The 23,911-nt window shown below is 46.2% G+C and overlaps 1 protein-coding gene across 7 annotated transcripts in view; it reads left to right on the forward strand.

The window, feature by feature from the left end:
- Positions 1-23,911, forward strand: part of PRKAG2 (protein kinase AMP-activated non-catalytic subunit gamma 2) — a 317,328-nt gene that overhangs the window by 191,258 nt on the left and 102,159 nt on the right. For 5 of the 7 annotated variants that reach the window (XM_031665008.1, XM_031665009.1, XM_031665011.1 and 2 more), the window contains one exon: positions 4,115-4,332. In XM_031665008.1, the coding sequence (XP_031520868.1) occupies positions 4,115-4,332 (218 nt within the window). Of the gene's footprint in view, positions 1-4,114; positions 4,333-23,911 lie in introns of those variants that run through there. The other 2 variants (XM_009204262.4, XM_017957355.3) reach the window with 2 other exon arrangements.

Consider the following 23,911-nt stretch of genomic DNA (forward strand, 5'->3'; position numbering starts at 1 on the left):
CCCACACATGCCTATGGGAAACGGGGGCACAGCCCTTGGGAAGCGTCACTGAAGGGGCCCTGTGTCCAGTGGGGGAAGGGGCTGGGAGAGGAGGATGAGAACATTCCCTCTTGACTCTCGGGAGAGGAAATAGCCTGTCCTAGGTGCATTGTGGGACCCGGACAGGCCCCTGCTGGGGACTCTGTCGCTGCAGGAACCACTGAAGGATGTGGCTGTGGAGTCTAAGGCCCCAGGCAGTGCCCCACACTACACCCAAAACAGCACACAAGGCTTCCTTGCTCTGCCCCTGCAGATTCCCCTGAGAGGCCCCAGGCAGGCCTCCCCGAGCCCTGGCTACTGTCTCCATTTCTCAGCGCCAAGCAGCTGGAGCCTGGCCCTGAGAAGGGTCTGGATGGTCCGGCAGCCCCTTCGTGGTCCCGCCTGCTGACACACCCCCATCTCTGAAGAGCTGCTAAACCACATCAGGACCTTCCCACTCTCCTCTTCCCTCTCCTTCCTTCCCGCCCCACCTCAAAGCAGGGCTTTCTTCTCAAGACCTTTTGGGAAAAAGATTCTTTTTTCTTTTCCTTTTTCTTTTTCTTTTCTTTTTTCTTTTTTTTTTTTTGAGACAGTCTCACTCTGTCACCCAGGCTGGAATGGAATGCAGTGGTGCAATTTCGACTCACTGCAACCTCCGCCTCCTGGGTTCAAGCGATTCTCCTGCCTCAGCCTCTGGAGTGGCTGAGACTACAGTCACGCGCCACAATGCCTGCCTAATATTTGTAGTTTTAGCAGAGATTGGGGTTTTGCCATGTTGGTCAGGCTGGTCTTGAACTCCTAACCTCAGGTGATCCACCCGCCTCAGCCTCCCAAATGCTGAGATTATAGGCATGAGCCACTGCACCTGGCCTCTGTTTTTCAAAAGAGTTTGGGCCTTTTACATTTTAAGTTTCAGGTCCTAACCATCTCCTGCTTCCACCCAGAGCTGCCTCCCGAGTGCCAGCCCGGGGCTTCCAGAGGGCTTTCCACTCACACTGCTCAGTCTCCTGAAGGGACTCCCTGGAAAAGGGGGCTCCTTCTCTAATAGGTAACTTCCTAAACCTCCCCCCGACACACAAAACAAAACATGCGGCCCGCTCGCCACAGAGGGAGAGCAGATCACCCTGACCGGAGCCGGCCCTCTCACTGTTCTTCCTGTTCCTTGCCTGGTGGCAGCAGGCATTTGCCAGACCCCTTGGCTCAGGACAGCACTGGGTGCCATGGGGCCCAGAGAGCGTGGCAGGACCCCCGTCCCCAAGACAGATGGTAGATCTTGGTGGGGAGAGGGAACTTACATACTTTTATGTTTGGTTTGAACGTTAAACAGTTTGTCATTAAGTGGTAACATACAGGACAGTGAAAAGGCTTTGTGAGTTCGGTGACACGAGGGACAGGAAGACAGGTCCTTCCCCATGAGGATGGAGCAGGAGGGGCACAAGTGGGTCTGGAATCTGTGAGGAGAGGAGGAACCCAGCAGAGGTGCCTGGGGAGGGCGAACCAGGCCTGCAGCTCTATAGGTGACCCAGCCTCGTCCAGATAGAAGCAGTGACTGGTGGCTCTTGGGCCTTATAAAAGGAAAACTTCTGCCGAATTACATTTAAAGGAGCTTAATTGAGCAATGAATGATTCGCAAATCGAGCAGCCTTCTGAGCCAGAGGAGACTCAGAGACCCCAGCTCAGCCATGTGGTGGAAGAAGATTTGTGGACAGAAAAAGGAAAGTGACCACAGAAAACGGGAGTAAGGCACAGAAACAGCTGGATTGGTTACAGCTCAGCGTCTGTCTTATTTGAACACAGTTGGAGCAGTTGGCTACATGTGATTGCGAAAACTCAGTGACTGGCACACGTGTAGTCTACCGTCTGTTTACACCTCCACCTGTTACAGTTCACAATGTACAGAAAACCCTTTGGGCCAAACTTAAAATATTTATGGAGTCAGCTCCAGGCTAAATGTCATCTAACAGGCCATGTCCACTGGCATCTTTGGTTTGACTTGCGTAATTCAAAATTTATTTTAAAATTTTTTCTACCTGTAAGATGTAAGATATCAGACGATGAGTGCGGCGGCTCACTTGAGGTCAGGAGTTCAAGAGCAGCCTGCCCAACATGGTCATAACCCCAGGTCTACTAAAAATATTTTTAAAAAATTAGCCAGGCCTGGTGGCAGGTGCCTGTGATCCCAGCTATGCGGGATGCTGAGGCAGGAGAATCACTTGAACCCGGGAGGCAGAGGTTGCAGTGAGCTGAGATCACACCACTGCACTCCAGCCTAGGAGACAAGAGTGAAAACTCTGTCTCAAAAAAAAAAAAAAAAAAGATTTGCGATATCAGACCCAAAGCCAGATTCTGCTTCTCTGAGAACACAATCCATGATTGTACCAGTCTCCTCAGGCTGTTATAACAAAGTACCACCTACTGAGTGGCTTAAAACAACTAAAATTTAGCCCCGTCCTGAAGGCCAGAAGTTCAAAATCAAGGTGTTGGCAGCACCACGCTCCCTCCGAAACTCGTAGGGGAGGATTCCTCTTTCCCTCGCCCTGGCTTCTGGGGTTGCCAGCAATCCCTAGCGCGCCTTGGCTGCCGCGGCGTTGCTCCGATCTCTGCCTCTGCCAGCACCAGGCCTTCCCTCTGTGCATCAGTTTCTGTGTCTCTTCTCTTCTTATAAGGACACAGTCATGTTGCATTAGGGCCCACCCTAGTCCAGCAAAATCTCGTCTAGACTTGGTTGATCTGAAAAGACCCTGTTTCCAAATAGGGTCACATTCACAGGTCACATTCTGCCTGTGCGATGTGCCATGATTTATTTAACCTCCTCTTGACGGGCCTCTGCATCTCCAGCTCTGCTTTCAAAAGCACCATGGTAATGAATAAGGCATACACTCGCCACTTAGCAATGACATAAATGAGTCCATAGAAGAAATAGACTTGTTTCTATCAGTTAGAAATAAGCCGAAGTGGACAACGTTTAACTCCCAGAAGATTCATGTCTCCAGTCTTCCTTCAGGCCTCCACTAGCACCATTGCCCCTCCCAGTATTTGCTCCCTCCCTTTTCCTGACCACCTAAATCTGTTTCACTTTTTAGACCCCATCCCAGTCCCACCCTTTCCCTGAAGTCTTCTTGGGTATTTATCTTCGCAGTGAAGTCTTGCCCCTGGGAACTTACAGTGGTAATGATCATGTTGCACGTTTTGGTAGGAATAGCACTTCCATCCCCTCCCCCTCCGCCTCTCTTCCCCTTCCCCCTCCCCCTCCCTTCCCCTTCCCCCTCCCCCTCCCCTGCTCCCACCCCTCCCCTCCCCTCCCCTCCCCTGCTCCCACCTCTTCCCCTCCCCTCCTCTCCTCCCCTGCTTCCTCCTCCTCCCCATTCCCTTCCCCTCCCCATTCCCTTCCTCCTCCCCCTTCCCTCTCCCTCCCCCTTCTCAGGTACATGGTCCCGTGGCTTCTGCAGCATTGGCTGGCATCTCTGCTGCACACTCTGAACTTTCCCATGTTTTACCTCAATAAATATGGCACCACTGTGTTTGCTCTTGGCACCATGCTGGGGGAGGAAGGAGAGGAGATCAAATGATATTTGACTGAATGGAGGACAATAGCATCTGGAGGGTGTGTGTAAAAATTCACCAGAAAACTCAGGACTGTGTGAGCACCCCCTTCCCAACGAGGGGATGCTGCCCACAACCGAGGGTGGATAGTGAGGCGTTTCTAGACACATTGTTTCTAAGAGACTAGAAATCGGTTTTTAAAGCTTTTCCTCAACATTCAGAATAATTTGGCTTCTTGCCATTTGAGGTTTTGGGCACCAGGAATGGTGAGAGCCTCCCTCTGCCATGGCCGGACCTCTGACCGTCCCTGACATCCCTTACTGGAGGCCGGACCTCTGACCACCCCCGATGTCCCTTCCTGGAGGCCGGACCTCTGACCGCCCCTGATGTCCCTTCCTGGAGACCAGACCTCTGACCGCCCTTGGTGTCCCTTCCTGGAGGCCAGACCTCTAACTGTCCCCAATGTCCCTTACTGGAGGCCAGACCTCTGACCACCCCCGATGTCCCTTCCTGGAGGCCAGACCTCTGACCGCCCTTGGTGTTTCTTCTGCAGCCTCCGGCCTCTCCTCCTCTCCGTCAACACCCACCCAAGTGACCAAGCAGCACACATTTCCCCTGGAATCCTATAAGCACGAGCCTGAACGGTTAGAGAATCGCATCTATGCCTCGTCTTCCCCTCCGGACACAGGGCAGAGGTTCTGCCCGTCTTCCTTCCAGAGCCCGACCAGGCCTCCACTGGCATCACCGACACACTATGCTCCCTCCAAAGCCGTAAGTCTGGGCCCTTCTGTGGGTGGGGCTGCCGGGTGGCAGACGGAGGGCAGAGCGGTTATCGCCCCAAGCCACGCAGTCTGTCTGCAGCTGAGGCCAAGGCTGTGTGCTCCAGACGTCTTCAGGATATTGTATCATAAATCACAGGCTGAGGGAGAAATGGTGAGGGCACAATAGCAAATGGAAATAAAAAATAGCTGGGTGTGATGGCTCACACCTGTAGTCCCAGTACTTTGGGAGGCCGAGATAGGCAGATCACTTGAAGCCAGGAGTTCAAGACCAGCCTGGCCAGCATGGCAAAACCCTGTCTCTACTGAAACTGCAAAAATTAGCTGGGTGTGGTGGCGTGCACCTGTATCCCAACTACTCGGGACACTGAGGCACCAGAATTGCTTGAACCTGGGAGGCAGACACTGCAGTGAGCTGAGATGCCGACACCACACTCTGGCCCCTGTGTAATGGAGCAGACTCTGTCTCAAAGAAAAAGAGAGAAAGAAACAAAATGAAAAATGATAACATCTGGGACATGACCTGGAGGAGGTTTTTTCCCCCTCAGCTTCTCAAAAATCATTCATTGAAAGTTTTGTTTGAATTTACCTTGATTGGGATACTTCAGTATTTGTAAAACGTCACAGGAAAAGCAAAAAAAAAAAAAGTAAAACAAACAAGTGTTATTCTAGAGGTTTAAGATTTCGAGTCTGACATCATCAGACTTAGGATGCGCTCTTAGGAAGGGGAGCATTTCACAGAGGAGTGGGATGGAGCAACAGACCCGTGTAGCCTCCTGCACTTCCTGAGACCGAGGCAGCGAATCTCCACAGCTTCACTAAGCACTTAAGCACTGTCCATTTCAACACAATGGGCCCTACCAAGACCCCAGCTGTCACTGCTGGTTTAATTAGCACAGGTACCCAGTGTTATTCCAGTGCCCAGCAACAATGTGAGAGCCACATCCCTGAGTCAACCTGTATGGCTGGAACCACTCCATTCAGTTGCCACATTAGCTTCCTGGAGGATGACATAGTGCCACACACTGGATGGCTTCAAACAATAGAAATTTACTGTCTCACTGGTCCTGGAGGCCAAAAGTCCAAAGTCAAGGTGTTGGCAGGGCTACACTCCCTTCAAAGCCTCTAGGGGGAGGGTCCTTCCTTGCCTTCTCCAGCTTCAGCTTGTGACAGTGTTACTCCAGTCTCTGTCCCGTTCTCACATCGCCATCTTCCCTTTGTCTTTCTTTGCATCCAAATTTCCTTTTTATAAGAACACAAGGCCGGGCATGGTGGCTCACATCTGTAATCCCAGCACTTTGGAAGGCCAAGGTGGGTGGATCACTCGAGGTCAGGAGTTCGAGACCAGCCTGGCCAGCATGGTGAAACCCTGTCTCTACTAAAAATACAAAAAATTAGCTTGGCGTGGTGGTGGGCACCTGTAATCCCAACTACTTGGGGGGCTGAGGCATGAGAACTGCTGGAACCCGGAGGCAGAGGTTGCAGTGAGCTGAGATTGCACCACTGCACTCCAGCCTGAGTGACAGAGCGAGACACTGTCTCAAAAACAAACAAACAAACAAAACGACACACACACAAGCTACACTGGATGAGCCTGCACCCCTATCATCTTATCCTGATTATATCTGCAAAGACCCTGTTTCCAAAAGCTACCACATTCACAGGTACTGGGACTTAGAACTTCAACGTCTCTTTTTAGGAGACACAGTTCAATCTGTAACAACTGTTATCTTTTAGAAGAAGATGTGTAGCCGTGCTGAGAACATACCATTCCTATTCTTGTTCATTCAGTTATTTTATTAAACGCAGGTGTAGCAAAGTATTGTTTTAGGTGCCAAAGGTTAAACTGCAAGGTATTGTTCCTGCCTTCTAGAGCTTACAATCTGATTGGGAACTGAACAGTACTGGGGCGAAACAGCTCAGTAAAGGGGGAAAGCAGTTTGGCTGGGATAACAAGTGGCACAGTCGGCCCTACAGGAGGGAGAAACGGGAAAACTGCTGGTCGGATAAGGGCGATGACAGCTTCAAGGCATGTCACCAGCTGGGCTGAGCCTGGAGTACTGTCAGGGTTTACATTAAGGGAGAGGGAAGGGAGAACCTTCTAGAAAAGAAAATTAGGTTTTGACTAGAGATCAATGATTAGAATAACCTCATTCAAGAAGAGACAGTGGTTTGACGAGAAAACTACGATTTATTTGAGATCATTTGAAGTGATGGTGACAGATGCAGGGCCCTTCCGCGAGTCCCTGATGTTTCATGGCAGCAGCTTTGTGCTGGGGACAAGCCCAGAGCCTTCCCAGTTGAAAGAAAAGAGAATCCAGGGAGTGCTCTGGGTTTGCCGTCAGCTTCCTCCCTGGGAGTGTAACAGGAAAGTGATGTTCTTAACTCTTTATAACCCAACTGTTTATACCTCACACAACCATGCAGCCCTCAGTCAAGGCCAACAAGTATAGGTCCTTCCAGGCTTGCCACGGTGGTCAGAGAGGGAGTGTCCTGGGGTCAGAGGGGGAGTGAGTGTGCTCAGCTGTGTCCCATACTCAGCGGCTGACCCAGAGCACGTGCCCTGGGCCAAGCACGCGGCTGGCAGCAGGAGTGTGCAGTCGAGTGAGATTTCAACAACAATCCAAATGTCGTGAATGGGTAAACAAATGTGGTGTATACAGATGATGGAAGAGTACCCAACCTTACAAAGGGAGGAAGTTCCGACACAGGCAGTGACAGGGAGGGGCCCTGAGGACCTCGTGCTGAGTGAAATCAGCCGGGCACAAAAGGACACGTACTGCGTAATGCCACTTATGGGAGTCCCTAGAGTCATCCAAACAGAGACAGAAGGTAGAATGGTGGGTGCCAGGGGCTGCGGGGAGGGGAAAAGATGAGTTAGTGTTTTACGGAGACAGAGTTTCAGTTTGGAAAAGTGAAAAAGTTTTGGAAATGAATGGTGGTGATGGCTGCACAACACTATGAATGTATCTACTGCCACTGAACACTTGAAAATAGTTCAAATGGTGGCCAGGCACGGTGGCTCACACCTGTAATCCCAGCACTTCGGGAGGCCGAAGCGGGTGGATCACGAAGTCAGGAGATCGAGACCATCCTGGCTAATACGGTGAAACCCTGTCTCTACTAAAAATACAAAAAATTACTCAGGCATGATGGCAGACACCTGTAATCCCAGCTACCTGGGAGGCTGAGGCAGTAGAATCACTTGAACCTGTGAGGCAGAACTTGCAGTGAGCCGAGATCGCGCCACTGCGCCACTGCACTCCAGCCTGGGTGACAGAGCGAGACTCCTCAAAAAAGATAAAAAATAGTTCAAATGGTAACTTTTATGTATATTTACCGCCATAAAAGGAATGATCTGGTCAAGAGTCCAATTTTTATGTCATTTGAGCTTCTGAAAATCAGGCTGATGGCCCAAGGCTCCCCACTTAAATTTTGAAAGAATGTGTTTCAAGGAGTGGAAGAGAATGTCCCCTTTGGTTACCTGATGGTAAGCAAGCCCCTCACCCCACTTGTAAGTTTCAGCCCTCAGGCCTGCAAGGGCTGCCTTTGCCTGTACGGTTCACAACCTCTGGGGCCACAGTTTGGCTCAAGCCCTTTCTGCTTTCAGCGTCCTGGCAGCAGGTTAACCTGATTACTCGGCAAAGACTCCGCTTCCAAATAAGGTTGCAGTCACAGGTACCAGCACTTAGAACCTCAACCTCTTTTCAGAGGACACAATTCAACCCAAAACAGTTGTTGTCTTTTGGGAGAAGATGTGTTTGGCATGCAGAGAACATATCATTATGTTCTGGCAGCAGGGTGAGTGGTAGTTTCAAGTTCATAGAAATTTGCTCCTTTATAATTGGATTTTATCGAGTATCTTTAATTTATGTGGTAAGTTCCTTAGGAGCTTGGCTGATTCTGTTAATTTGGCTACCAGGATAATCTCTGTGGAGGAATGTGAGTTACTTAAAGACTTTTGATGGTCTGAAAATATTTAGATATAATTTATCTCTGCCTTTTGTAATAAAAAGATACTTTCTGTAAACATGGACCATGAAGATCATTTTTATAAAATCTGTTCCCATGAATTTCATTCTAAAATAGGGAAAGGAATGGAGAAAATTAGTCTTTAAAAGACAGCACTCTTTTTCTTTTCTTTTTCTTTTTCTTTTTTTTTTTTGAGAGAGTCTCCCTCTGTCACCCAGGCTGGAGTATCTTGCCATGATCTCAGCTCACTGCAACCTCTGCCTCCTGGGTTCAAGTGATTCTCCTGCCTCAGCCTCTCAAGTAGCTGGGGCTACAGGCATGTGCCACCACACCCAGCTAATTTTTATATTTTTAGTAGAGACGGAGTTTTGCCATGTTGGCCAGGCTGGTCTCGAACTCTTGACCTCAGGTGAATCTGCCCACCTTGGCCTCCCAAAGTTGCTGGGATTACAGGCGTGAGCCACCACGTCCGGCCAACAGCACTCATTTTATCATGTATTTATTCAGCAAATACCTATTAAGCAACTTATGGGCCTAAAACTGCTAGCATGGGTAACAGGATGACAAATCTGTGAGCCCTGCTGATGGGAAAAGGTCAATGTTGTTTTATTTACCACTTGATTAACAGCTCCGTGCATTATGCATAGGAAGGCGTCAGTGAATAGCTACTAATTGAACAAAGGAAGGAACTTCCGTTTCTTTGGGAAGAACAGACAGGTAATTCATTACAATGGAGTGTGATAGAACCCGTTCCGTTACTCTGGGAGGAAACCCCATCCTGTCTTGGTGAGTGGAAGAGCTGATCCCAGAGGAAGTCAAACTTGTTTTCAGCAGGGAAGAGCAATAATCAGCTCTGCATTTCAGGATGATCCCCTAACTGGGTATGGAAATTAGATTGGATGTGGTTAGAACAAGAGCCCAGACGAGATGCAGTGCGAAATAATCTAGGCCTGGGTAGCAGCTGAAGGTAGAAAGAAATGGAATTGTGTCTAAAAGTAGAGGGCTATTGTGGAGGTAAAACGGAAAGGAATTTGGAAGGTAGTGGTTGATTAATTGAAGGGGAAGCAGACGAATCAAGGGTGATTCCAAAGGTTTTGCCATGGGAAAGTGGATGGATGATAGTTCCAGCTATGGGGGTATGGAACAAAGGAGGAAGAGGAGCAGGGTGTATATGTGAGTGCATGTGTGTGGGTGTGTGTGGGCATGCATGCAGGTGTGTATGCGTGCAGGTGTGGGTGTGTGTGGGCATGCATGCAGGTGTGTGTGCATGCACGTATGTGGGTGTGGGCATGCATGCAGGTGTGTGTGCGTGCAGGTATGTGGGTGTGTGTGGGCATGCATGCAGGTGTGTGTGCGTGCAGGTGTGGGTGTGTGTGGGCATGCATGCAGGTGTGTGTTCAGGTGGTGGTAGTCCAATAAGGTGCCTGCAGCACATTTAAGTGGAGGCGCCCAAAGGGTAAGTGGATATAGAGTCTGGAGCTGGAACTTCAATTTGAAAATCATTCAAATGTAAGTGGCAATTGGTGCTATAATAGTAGGTGAAATAATTCATAGAAATGTATGGTGAAAAGAGAACCAGAAAACATGTGGACATCTAAGGGACAATCGAAAGAAACGGATTCTGACTTCCCTGGAAAGTAGGCAGAAATCCAAGTGAACAGAGCATCACAGGAGCAAAGGGAAAGTGTGTCATCGTGTTTCGCGTACTAAGAGCGGTCAATGACATCAAATGCAGCCAACTCGTTGTGTAACATAAGGACTGAGGTCGTTGTGACTGCGGCAAGGATACTTTCAGTGGCAGGGTTGATAGCAGAAGCCATATAGTGTGGGTTGATGATTAAGGGATAAAGAAGTGGGGATCTCTAGTGTAGATAGCTCAAGTATCCTGATGCGAGGGAGAGGACAGGGGCTGTAGCTAGAAGAATGGAGGTGATGGCATCTTCCTACAAAGAGGAATAGACTCAAACTCTACTGGGGAAAGAGTGAGTGGAGGGAAAAATTAAAGATAGGAGGGAAAAGAAAGTGTCATGCCTGGTCTTACAAAGGGAAGGAGTGCGTTTCCTCATAGGTGGCGGGAGCACATCAAGCACTTGCGATGGAGATGTTTGTCTTGGACCAATGGAAGAGTCATCTTCTATTGGTTTGAAAACTTCTACTGCAAAGGTGTTAGGATAATTAGTGCTTTTCCAGTTTCCTTCCATAGCAGTCACTCCCATGCTCCCCATCTTTTTCTCCTAGGAATTCACTTTTGATTTATTGGAAGCAGAGCCTAAGCTGGGGTTTCAGGAGCAAGTTTGTTTGTTTATTAAGGGAGTGCTCTCAAAAGGAACCTGTAAGCGGGTGAGAGGAAGAAGAAGCTGAGCAAAGATGTGGTTTCAGATGAGATCCACTCTCAGCCTGATGAGAGGAGAGGAGATTGGTGCTATAAATTGCACCAGAATTTGCCCTACTTTGAAGCAAGACAGCTAGATTTTGTGCCTTCATACAAGACAGCCTTTTGTTATAGGATGTCCCAGGACAAGGGAGATGCACCTCCAGCTGAGATGGCTTCTGTCACCCAAGAACAATCCTGCAAAAAACGTTGTAGGTGTGAGCCATCAGCAGCAGCTTCTGCAACAGCTAGGTGTACCAGAGCCCATTAAAATGAATCCAGGACATCTCCTATAGTCTGGATTCTCCATGCTCTTCTTTTGCCAGCTGATTCATGTATCCAGCAGATTTGAGTACTATCTTAGTCTGTTTAATGTTGCTGTAACAATATAGCTAAGGCTAGGTAATTTATAAAGAAAAGAGGTTTAATTGACTCATGATTCTGGGGGCTGGAAAGCTCAAGATGGAGCAGCTGCATCTGATGAAGGCCTTATGCCTCTTCCACTCATGGAAAGCAGAAGGGGAGTAGACATCTGCAAGGAGATCACCTGGCAAGAGAGAGAAACTGAGGAAGACAGGTACTTTTTAACAACCTGCTCTCAAGGGAACTAATCCATTCCTGTGAGAGTGAGAACTCACCCCTGCAGGAGGGTATTAATCTGTTCATGAGGGATTTGCCCCCTTGGCCCAAATACCTCCCCCTAGGCCCCACCTCTCAACACTGCCACATTGGGGTATCAAATTGCAACGTGGGTTTTGATGGGAACAAACCACATCCAAACCATAGCTGGTACTACATCAGGTTTTCTATTGCTGCATAGCAATAACCTCCCCAAAACTTAACCACCATTTACTTAACTCACAAATCTGTGGGTCAGCAATTTGGGTGGGCATTCTTCTGGTCTTGACTGTGCTTATTCATACGACATCTTTGGTCACTTACCAGGTTTCTTGGGGACTGGCTGGACCAGAGTGACCTCAGCAGGAACAGCTAGCTTGTCTCAATTCCACATGGTCTCTCTTCCAGCAGACTAGTCCCAGCTCGTTCAAATGTCCATGACAGGGTTCCAGGAGAGACAGAAGCATATGTAAGGTCCCTTGAGACCTAGGCTCAGAGCAGGCACATGGTAGTTCCTCCTATCCAAGGCAGAATCTGTTTCCTCCTCCCCAGATCTGGGTTGGCCTTGTGATTTGCTTTGGCCAACAAAATGAAGCAGAAGTGGCAGTCACATCACAGAGGGAGTGGATACAGGAAGAAATGGAGGATTGGGCACCTCTATCTCTACCAAGACAATCTGCCTTATCACTTGGTTTCAACAGCTGGGTCTGCAGTTGAACACATGATGTACTAGATAGAATCTGGAGGTTCATTTGGCTATAATTAGATGGTTGACAGCTCTGAGAATAATCTTCCTGTAAAGTAGATTGTTGCAGTTTGCATCCCCTGAGATACAGACTCTAGGAAGAGATTGGTGTGCAGGATGTTTATCAGGAAGTGCTCTCAGGATTGACACCTGTCGGAGAAGGGAAGGCAGAAAGATTGGGTGGAGGGTGAGGTTGTGATGCAGTGTGGTGTCAACAAAGGCATCAGCTAACCCACAGGGAGGGCTAAGCAGGGGCGGCTCATCAGAGTTGTCCCAGGTTGGTGCAAAGAAACTAGACCTTTATACTCTGACACCAGCCAGTCAGTAGATGACAGCTGTCCTGGGCAGGGAGCTGACCTTGGGCAAGGCAACTGTCTTCAGCCAAGGTCATTTCTGGCTAACAGTTGAAGGTTGTCAGTTGGAAGGACTCTCAACAGCTGGGGAAATACCCTTCATTTCTGAAAGGGGATCTGGGTAGTGCTCCATGGAAAATACATGGAATTTTTCTCCCCTTCATTTTTGAATTTATGATACCAAAATCTTGACAGGAGAAAATAAGGGCTGTCCTATTTCTCTTCTTATTATATATTTAATATATAACTAAACTAGAGGGAAGGCTGCAGGATGGTTGGTTAGGACTGAATGAAGAAGTTTCATTAGACCCAGGCAGGGAGGAACTAAGGCCCCTTGCCAACAGCCATCACTAGCTTGCCAGCGATGGGAGAGCATACTATGGAAGTGGATCATTCAGCCCCAATCGAGCCTTCAGATTAGGCAGCCCCAGCCATACCCAACTGAGAGACCTCATGAAAGACCATGAACCAGGACTGTCCAACTGAACTGGTCATGAATTCCTGAACCATGGAAACCATAAGAGATACTATATTAGTTTGTTGCCTCCCAGCAGAGGTACTATATGTAGGTTACCTGTGATTTATTCTAGTGAACATCCCAACTCTACAACACCAATATTTGAGCCCTGGCCTTATCCAGGTGAAGACAGGGTTGCCTCTCTAGGGTGGAAAAATTCAAGATGAATCCTAAAGTGGCCATCATCATGATTAAGGGATGCAGGTTTTATCTTGAGAACTCTATCAACCAAGAGAGCGAGATAATACACTACTGGACATCTCCATTTTTCACTCTACGTTTACATCCCTGTGACCAAAACGATGCTAATCCAAGGCCATGCGACCTGTGGATCTGTGGAGTAGATATTTCATCTGTTAGTTTCACTGCCCAGTGAGTGAAGCGGCAGGATGCACCCCCTCAGTGGCTTGAGCTCCAGGGTTCTGCTGCAACAGGATGCACCTCTTGCTGAGGAGACTCACAAGGACAGGAATGATCTCAACTGTCTCTGAGTGCTCAGTGCCTAGGACAATGCGAGGCAGATAATAAGCTGTTAGAAATGACTACAAACGCGGGAGTCCTCGGGCCACATGGGTGGGAGATGACAGAGGCAGGGTGTTTACCACATTAAAATGATCCAACATCTTTTCTTTGGAGCTTGGATACCCTAGGGAACAGAATGAATAAGAATCCCAAAGACCCCAGCCACTGCTCAGAAAAAAAGGGCGTCTTAAACAACGGAAGTTGATGTGTCACAGTTCTGGAGGCTGGAAGTCCAAGATCAAGGTGTTGGCAGGTTCGGTTTCTCCTGAGGCCTCTCTCCTTGGCTTACAGAGGCATCACCGTGCTCTCATGTGGCCGTTTCTCTGTGTGCACTCATCCTTGGTGTCTCCTCCCCTTCTTATAAGGACACAAGTCCTATTGGACTAGGGCCAACCCTATGGCCTCACTTAAACTTAATTACCTCTTTAAAGGCTCTGTCTGCAAATACAGTCACATTGGAGGTTAGGGATCCAACATATGAATTTTGAGGAAACACGTAACACATAAATTCAGTCCATAACAGATAATAAATTATTGTTGTCTCAAGCCACTGAGTTTTGGGTGAATTGTTGTGATCAGAGATAACCACACTTTGTCCAGGAGGGAGGTAGCATAACTCAGTGAATTGAGCCATGGATAATAAACTCAAGAGCTTTGGGTTGTTTTAAAAAATGGACTGTCTTTTGCCATTCAGTCAATCTCCAAGACCCCTAGTTCTCCTATTATGAAAATTTGGGAGAAGATCACTGACCAGTCTTCATACAGCATGTGAAATAGTCACCTTTTCTCTCTTTTCTCTGATAGGCACTTTAAAAAATCTTATAAACATTCAAACTCTCACATAAAGGAACAGTTAAAGATTTTATGTGCACCACTTTGTTCTTATATTCCTGTCTGCCATTTTAAATAGCAAGTGACAACCTCATAAGGTCTTGATGTTAAAGCTATCTGCCCAGAAATGGTAAACTAGCAGCTCCATAGTCTGTGACTCACAACAGATTAGATACTTTAAAAATAGTTTGGAAAAATTTCACATTGGGTCAAGGAGTAGGAGCTACAGAGAGAACTGATTCTCAGTGGGATTGGTTATCACGAGAGCTGGCGCTTAGACAAGTGCTGCCTGTGTGCTGAAGAGACAGGCAGAGAGCGTCTATTCTCCCAGCTGTCAAAAAAATATTATAATTGGCATTCTTCCTATGTTCCTGCACTGTTGGAATCATGACTCAATGAACAGAAAGAAGACAGAGAGAGAGATACACACGACTGGGAGCGTGGCCCTTTTTTCTGAGCAGTGGCTGGGTTCTTTGGGATTCTTATTCATTCTGTTCTCCAGGGTAGCCAGGCAGCCAAGCCCAGCAGCATGCTTGATCATTTTAATGTGGTAAACACCCTGCCTCTGTCATCTCCCACCCATGAGGGGACTCACTTGTTCAGCAGTCATTTCCTAACAGCTTATTATCTGCCTGGCATTGTCCTAGGCACTGAGCACTCAGAGACAGTTGAGATCATTTCTGTCCTGAGAGTCTCCCCAGCAAGAAGAGGGTGCATCCTGTTGCAGCAGAACCCTGGAGCTCAAGCCACTTGAGGGGGTGCATCCTGCCGCTTCACTCACTGGGCAGTGAAACTAACAGATGAAATATCTACTCCTACAGATCCACAGGTCGCATGGCGTTGGATTAGCATCGTTTTGGTCACAGGGATGTAAGCGTCGAGTGAAAAATGGAGATGTCCAGTAGTGTATTATCTCGCTCTCTTTGGCTGAGGAAAGCCTCAAGATAAAAATCTGCATCCTAATCATGAGGACGACACACTCTTTTAGGACATCTTGAATTTTTCCACCCTAGAGAGGCAACCCTGCCTTCACCTGGATGAGGCTAGCCCAACATTACAGGTTAGAAAGTTGGGATATTCACTAGAGTGAATCACAGGTAACCTACATATAGCACGTCTACTGGGAGGCAGAGTGCACCATGATTACCTTTTTCCCTAACTTGGGCTGGCAATGTCGATAAACGACATAGCCTAGGTATGCAGTAGACGTTAAATGTGTGTATTTCTTGTTTAAGAAACCATCATGATAAAACTGTCACCAATTTCAAAGCCAGGGGCAGAAGCCAGTTGCAGAGGGTTGCAAAGTGAGTGTGAGATAACAAAGTATGGGTGGAGGATGTGGACAGCTTTATCAAGAAGCTTGGTGTGAAGAGGAGATGTGAGTGAGGGCTTGGCTGGAGGAGGAGGGGGACCCAGGGAGGGCACCTCTTTTAAAAGATGAGAGTAACTCGGCATGTTCCTGTGCTGATGGGAAGTTCCTGAACCTTGGATCCTACTGCACCCGGGCCACTGTTAAATGGGAATATCGGATTTATCTCACAGGGTTGCTGTGAGGCTCAAATGAGACAATCGTGTAAAGTTACTGCCCCAAAGGCTCAACAGCTAGCAAACGCTAAAGCCAAGATTTGAACCAAGGCAGCTGGGCTCCAGAACCCATGTTCTCAGCATGGTTGTCTATCACCTCTGGAGAGGTCCGAGATTCTCAGCTGATCCAAGGTTGACGCAGCATCTTAGCTCATATACCTGATTAGGGGGTTGGCACATGGTGTCTCATGGGCCAAGTCTGGCCCACCACCTGGTTTTGTGATTAAAGTATTACTGGCACACAGCCGCGTGCATTCATTTATGTATTGTCCATGCCATTTTCATGCTGCAACGGCAGAGTGAGTTACTGCAACAGAGACTGTATGGCTCATAAAGCCGAAATATTTCTATCTGGGCTTTTTTCAGAAAGTTTGCCAATCTGTGACTAATCTGTGCCAGGGCTTCTCTTTATACTGCTAGCCGATTGCTTGTTGGAACATCCAATGCAAAGGGGCAGATTGAGTCATCCCCAGAAAGGCAAGGGACAAGCAGTGGTGCTTTGCCTCACTAAAGACGTGGAGTGCATTCCACTGGAGAGGGCAGTGGAATTAGTCATTGGTCTTGCCCTTAATGAGGACCAGAAACCAGACTGGCCACTAAGCTGGCAAAGTGGGCCAGACGTGGTGGCTCACGCCTGTAATCCCAGCAGTCTGGGAGGCCAAGGTGGGCAGATCATTTGAGTCCAGGAGTTCAAGACCAGCCTCAGCATGGCCAAACCCCATCTCTATTAAAAATACAAAAAATTAGCTGGGCTGGTGGTGCACACCTGTAGTCCCAGCTACTTGGGAGGCTGAGGTGGGAGAATCATCTGAGCCTCGAAGGTCGAGGCTGCAGTGAGCCATGATTGTGCCTGGGCGATAGGACTGAGACCCTGTTTGAAAGACAAAAACAACAGCAACAAAAAATGTTGGCAAAGTGGTAAATAATCCAGCAGAGTTAGGACTTGAAGATTATACTCCTCACCCTCAGAGCATTAAAAAATTATACACTCTGCTTTTGGGCTGATTGAGGAGATTTGGAGTAACATAAGGTTAAGGTGGAAGGGTCTTTGTTCTTCCCCTTAACCTCCTTGAGTAAGGAAGGGCTACACATTTGAAGCGGCACAGGCAAACATCATAAACTTGCCCTTGCCTCTCTTGCCATGGTTTCCAGAGGAGTGACTTGTTCAAACTTGTGTCATTTTTTTTGTTTTGTTTTGTTTTGTTTTTTAAATTTTAGCAGAGACCAGGGTTTTGCCATGTTGGCCAGGCTGGTCTCGAACTCCTGACCTCAGGTGATCCACCCACCTCAGCCTCCCAAAGATTCCCAAAGTAATCCCAAATCCAAAGGGATTACAGGCATGAGCCACTGTGCCCAGCCCAGACTTGTGTTTTATGTGTTTGTTTGTTGGTTTGTTTTTAGAGATAGACTCTCCCTCTGTCACTCATCCTAGAGAACAATCATAGCTCACTGCAGCCTCAAACTCCTGGGCTCAAATTATCCTGAGTAGCCTCTTGAGTAGCTGGGATTACCAGCACACACCACCATGCCCGACTACGGTTTCTTATGTTGTTGAAGAGGTAGGTTCTCCGTATGTTGCCCAGGCTGGTCTTGAACTTCTGGGCTTAAGCCATCCTCCTTCCTTGGCCTCCCAAAGTGCTGGAAGCCACCACGCCCAGCATCAGACTTGCCTTTTATGGAATGATTACTCCAGTAACAGGCTAGAGGCTCAAATTTATGGGGAAAAGACTAAACCAGAAAACCAGTAAAGTGCTGCAGTAGCCCAGTGAGAGGTGACAAAAGGCTGAATTAAAGTCACAGGAGTGGAGATTTAGAGGAAGGGATTCATTATAAAAGTACAGCCTGGATATGTGGTGTGTGGGAAGAGGACTCTAGGGGGACTCTCCAATTTCTGGCATGAAAGGAAGGATGACAGTGTCATTAAATTAGAAAAACACTGAAAGGAGTAGAGCTGGGATGAAACTTAAGTTCCATTTGGGGCACATTTTCTTTCATTCCTTTGGGACATCAAATAGAAATGGCGCGGACGTGGGTTTAGAAGTCTGGTGTGGAGAAGTTGAGGTTAGAAAAATGATTCTCTTCGTCCATTTTATTTCCCATGCGTTAAATCAACCAAATCAAGACTGAACACTTTCTACCTATATAACTGCCAGTGTGGGGAAGAAAACAAATGTCGTTTAATTCTAATAAGAGACACTTCTTTACCAATAGGGTTGTGTGAAAATGCATTTGGGGGGCTGAACATTAAATGGTGGAAAAATTACTGTACCTATTTATGCATCCTAGACGGGCTTGTCTTGATTTGCATTTAGATGAGAATTCCTTCAGCTCAGAACTCGGACTGTCCCCTGACTCATAAGCACTTAGAAAAGCATTAACTTTGCTGGCGAGGTATCTTTGGTATGACTGTGACACAAAACCTAATACCAGTGTTCCCTTAATGACTCAGGAGAAAGTAGCCATTGAAATGGAAAAGTTTAGAACAAGCTTCCTTTGCCATCTCTCTGAGAAGGAACGCATGCCCTGTTAATAAATGACCGCCTAGCCTCTCTCACCGTGCTTGAGTAAACCTGTTTTGAAGGGTTGTGTATTTTTTCCACGCTTTTGGGGGCTTTGTGCTGGACTCTAAAGCATTGTTATTCTGAGTCCTGAGTAAGAATGTCAGCTGCTCATCATGGCATGATTACAGACAGAGGTATATTTTATGTTTTAAAAAATGGAAATTGAAACAGGTGGTGCAATAAAAAGCTTTCCAAGGAACTACACAGATGAAATTCTAATATGATTTCTACAGCTCTGCCCATGATTTCCTCTTCACATGCTGAATCAAAAGCCCTTTGGGAGGCCAAAGGGGTGGATCATAAGAGGTCAGGAGTTCAAGACCAGCCTGTCCAATATGGTGAAACCCCGTCTCTACCAAAAACACAAAAATTAGCCAGGTGTGGTGGCGTGCGCCTGTAGTCCCAGCTACTTGGGAGGCTGAGGCAGAAGAATTGCTTGAACCCGGGAGGCGGAGGTTGCAGTGAGCCAAGATTGCACCACTATACTCCAGCCTGGGCGACAGAGCAAGACTCCATCTCAAAAAAAAAAGACAGTGAGAAAAGCCCATGGCTAGTTCTTTCACAAATTGGTCAGGCTATTCAATTATGATGGTTTGGTCTGATTAAGCCATTACTTACTTTGCATTTGATTTTTCAAATCACAAATGTCTGGAGAAGTATTTGGTTCTGTCTTTTAAAAACAACATTCCTCTAAGATGAAGAAGTTCTGGAGATTGGTTACACCACAGTATGAGCATACTTAATACTACTGACTGTCTACTGGAAAACGGTTAAGATGGCAAATTATGCTAGGTGTATTACACCACAACTCAAACTTTTTCAAAATGACATTCCTCTGATTATAAAAGGAAAAACACAAAAAAGAAAATTAAAACTTCCTGGAATGCCGCCACTTTGAGACAAATGGATAAATTCCAGTGTCACATTTTTGCCCAACTTTTGTTGTTCCTTTATACACAAATAGAGAAATGGACAGATAACAGATGTAGACCCTGCTAGAGACTGTTTAGCAACTTAGCTTTTCACTTAATAGTATAATCAGGTCCCTGTCTTCAATTTACATGGTTTCATTCTTGGAGGAATGTCATTTTTTAAAGTCTTATTTTCATAAAATCTAGTAGGCAACACAGTATAAGTGTTGCTCCATACAATTCAAATTATAAAGCAAACTACTGGGTCTAATATAGTAAACAACAAATGTTACATATAGCCTGGAGAGCATTTATTGTATACCAAAACCATTGGACAGAGATTGGATTGCTATTTGGATAAAAATCGTGCAATTTCAGTGGAATGGTTCACTATGAATCAGATTCTTTTAAGAAACTAAGTATATAGTACTTCAGTACCAGGCAGGCCGTAAAAGTTTCTGAGTCATTTGCCTGCCCAAGACTCAGCTGCCAGTTTGAGAAGCTGGGAGATTGAAAGAAAGGAGATTTTCCTTCTTAAGATCTGTCCACGTTCCTGGACTTGAATCTGCCCTTTCACTTTTATTATGTCTAACAATTAAAGATTAATTTGGGGAATCTCTGAATACCAGTCTATGTGTTCACTACTCAGATCTAATAATACTAGCATTGGGATGTGGTATTAATATGGTTTATTCTTTTCCAGAATGTAGGAATGAATTGTGGAAATAATTTTTTTTGAGACACGGTCTCACTCTGTCACCCAGGCTGGAGTACAGTGGCATGATCATAGCTCACTGTAACCTTGAATTCCCAGCCTCAAGCAGTCCTCCTGCCTCGGCCTCCCAAGTAGCTGAGAATACTGGCATGCACTACCATGCCTGGCAGAGAAATAATTTTTCATGAGCCAAGGGTGATATGTTCGGACACAGCTAGTGGGAAAATACATACTTAATTCATTCAGAATTTTTTCTAGTATAGCCTCCAAGAGGATGTCTATAATAGCACTCCGTGCTGAAATAATCACAGACATTATCTTCAAACTAAAGCCTTTGTCTTAGCTTAAGAATATGTGATCCTTTCTGTTCCCAGGACACATGTCTATAGATGGGACTGTGTTTACAGCTTGCCTGCCTGCTTATTCAATCTCACAAATGACCAATTAAAGAAAAATTCTATTTCCCACCAGGCATTAACTGTATATTGCATTTAGTCTACACAATAGTTTCACACGCATCTGTCTGCCCGGTCACCATGTACGAACCTTTGTGTTAAGACATCTGTGTGGTGTGAGAAGAAAAGCTTCAAAGTCAACACAAATACTGATCCATGCCCTTTTATAAGGTGGTAAAAGCACATGCAAAGGGCTTTTAGAACCAGTAGACTCAGAACATCATGAGCATTTACCCTGTTAACCTGACTTAAATGGGAGTGGTATACATGCCATGGATTCCCCTGAACAAAGCAAAGTCAATTTTCTATTTTTCTGAGAAACAGAAGCAGGAGGCAGAAAGAGCAGTAGAACAGGAATCTATGGCCTGGATAAAACCAACACAAATAATTTTTTTTAAGTCTGTGCAAAACAAAATCATAAAGACACAGCTTTTTAAATAATCCACCTAGATCAAATGTCAGAAGATGGAATTGTATTTACAAATATATTTCACTGAGTGGCTTGGGTGCATAGAAAAAGATCAAATTTTATTTCTGTTCAAACAGCACTGTCACAAGTTACTCTGAATCATGGTTGATTGCTCAGGCATCAGATCCCCTCACTTCTCAAGAAAGTCAGCAAAATCTTCCCGCAGCTCAACACGGTACCAGCAATACTGTCCCCATCCGTTATATTTCATTCCCTTCCCTCCAATCTTACTGAATTACATTCTGAGTTGACTCAGCAGATCATCGTCATCGGTAATTAGGAAATTCTTTGCCTCATTTCCAGCTTAGTCCTTTAATATAAATGGGCACCAGTCAAATAATAGAAACTAGCTTTTCATTTGTCTACACCAGAAATAACCTGATAGAACGCGTATAATGTGTTCTGCTAGATGCTTAGTGATAGAGCTGTAGGTTATTTTAAAATCATCTTATAACATGTTCTTCATTAATGTGCTTGGGATAAGCCTATTTTGTACTGTTTCGGCGTGTGTTCGCACCCCAATACTGAATTAGATCAGGCATATCTGGTGGCAAATAATTTTTGAAAATGTCATTTTCAGCCTTAAAATACTTTTCAATGGACTTGGCAAATGCATAGAACAACTCTTGCTTTATAGGTGCTCTGGGATCTGTGGAATACATTTTTCCATCTGTTTTGTTTTGTTTTGACAGTCTCGCTCTATCACCCAGGCTGGAATGCAATGGCACAATCTTGGCTTACTGCAACCTCTGCCTCCCAGGTTCAAGTGATTCTTCTGCCTCAGCCTCCCAAGTAGCTGAGATTACAGGCATGCGCCACCACGCCCAGCTAATTTTGTATTTTTAGTAGAGATGGGGTTTCACTATGTTGGCCAGGCTGGTCTCAAACTCCTTGATCTCGTCATCCGCCTGCCTCGGCCTGCCGAAGTGCTGGGATTACAGGCATGAGCCACCGCGCCCGGCCCCATTGTTCTTATTTATTTATTTATTTATTTTTATTTATTTATTTTGGGACGGACTCTTGTTCTGTCGCCAGGCTGGAGTACAGTGGCGCAATCTCGGCTCACTGCAATCTGTGCCTCCTGGGTTCAAGCGCTTCTGCTGCCTCAGCCTCCAGAGTAGCTGGGACTACAGGTACCACTGCCTGGCTAATTTTTGTATTTTTAGTAGAGACAGGGTTTCACCATGTTGACCAGGCTGGTCTCAAACTCTTCACCTCAGGTGATCCACCTTCCTTGGCCTCCCAAAGTGTTGGGATTACAGGTGTGAGCCACTGAGCCTAGCCTCCATCATTCTTTAAACACAATATTGTTTATGTGTCTTACTTTACAAATAAATACAAGCATTTGACACATTTGACTTCTCAAAGTAGATGGAGCTGCTTTTCTGTCTCATCCTCACAGCCCAAGGCAGTTAGTCTCTTCTGTCTGATATATAGACTATGAAGGTAGGGGCCTGGATTCAAACCCACTTGTTGGTGCTTGTTATGGGCCAGTTCATTCTCACAACAGTCCTATAAAGGAGATGTTATTACGTCCATTTTGCAAGTTAAGAACTAAGGTTTAGAAAAATGAAATCTACTGGAGATTGTATGTAGTAAATGATAGAGATGGATTCAAATTGAGACCTACCTCTGGAATCCACATTCTTTTCACTTTACCAAATGGCACCCTCCACCCCCAAACCAAGAAAAGCATTTGTTGCCTGCCACCTAGCCTGAGCCAAGACCTATACCAGGCACACAGTAGACATTGGCACGAGGTTCAGAGACTGACACACACAACAGTCCAGCAGTGAGTCATTGGCATAGCTGGGACTCAGAGCCAGAACTGTTGAGAGAGGAAAGGTACAAGCTTTGGGCCCAACCTACGTCTTCTTCCATAGGCACTGTTTGCTTTCTTCATTTTATATACACTCTGGTCACATGATTTGACTTTGAGAATATTCTTCAAAATCTTAATTAAAATCAGTTAACAGCTGATGAATACCCTCCCACACCTTTTTTTTTTTTTTTTTTTTTTTTTTTGAGACGGAGTCTCGCTGTGTCACCCAGGCTGGAATGCAGTGGCGCAATCTCAGCTCACTGCAACTTCTGCCTCCCAGGTTCAAGCCATCCTCCTGTCTCAGCCTCCTGAGTAACTGAGATTCCAGGCGTGTGCCACCATGCCCAGCTAATTTTTGTATTTTTAATAGAGATGGGCTTTCACCATGTTGGCCAGGCTGGTCTCGAACTCCTGACCTCAAGTGATCCACCTGCTTTGGCCTCCCAAAGTGCTGGAATTACAGGCTTGAGCCACCAAGCCTGGCCTAAATATGCTTTTGAGATTTTACCTTTGCACTTTTGAATTCCACGGTGTTACTTGAATCAAACTACTGATCCAATATAATCAAGTTACCTTTCATTCTCAAATCAGGAAACAACAACATCAAAAGAGGAAACACATTTTTGATTTATTTACACATGCTACCTAAGACATTGGCATCCCTCTACCTGCATCCTAACAAATGGATTCAATCCTTCAAAGGCTTATGTTTAGCTAAATGTGTTGTTGGATTGAGATATTTGCATATGGAATAAGTCCTAGGGGCTGTTGTTGTTGTTGTTGTTGTTGTTGTTTTGAGATGCAGTCTTGCTGTTGCCCAGGCTTGAGGGCAGTGGCGCAGTCTGGGTTCACCGTAACCTCCACCTCCTGGATTCAAGCGATTCTTCTGCCTCAGCCTCCCGAGTAGCTGGGATTACAGCTGCACATGGTGGTGGGCAACCTCCTCAACCTCCCAAAGTGCGGGGATCACAGGCATGAACCACCATGCCCGGCCAAATTCTGGGTTTTCTTATTGTCATGAAGCGTAGTTTGTATTGTCATCCTTTTAAAATTTTTAGTTATTTCCAGTTTTTCTTGACTCATTAGATAACAGATTTATAGTTATCAATGGTCATGATAAATGAT

This window comes from Papio anubis, chromosome 4 (assembly GCF_008728515.1).
Source record: "Papio anubis isolate 15944 chromosome 4, Panubis1.0, whole genome shotgun sequence".
NCBI classification, from domain to species: Eukaryota; Metazoa; Chordata; class Mammalia; order Primates; family Cercopithecidae; genus Papio; species Papio anubis.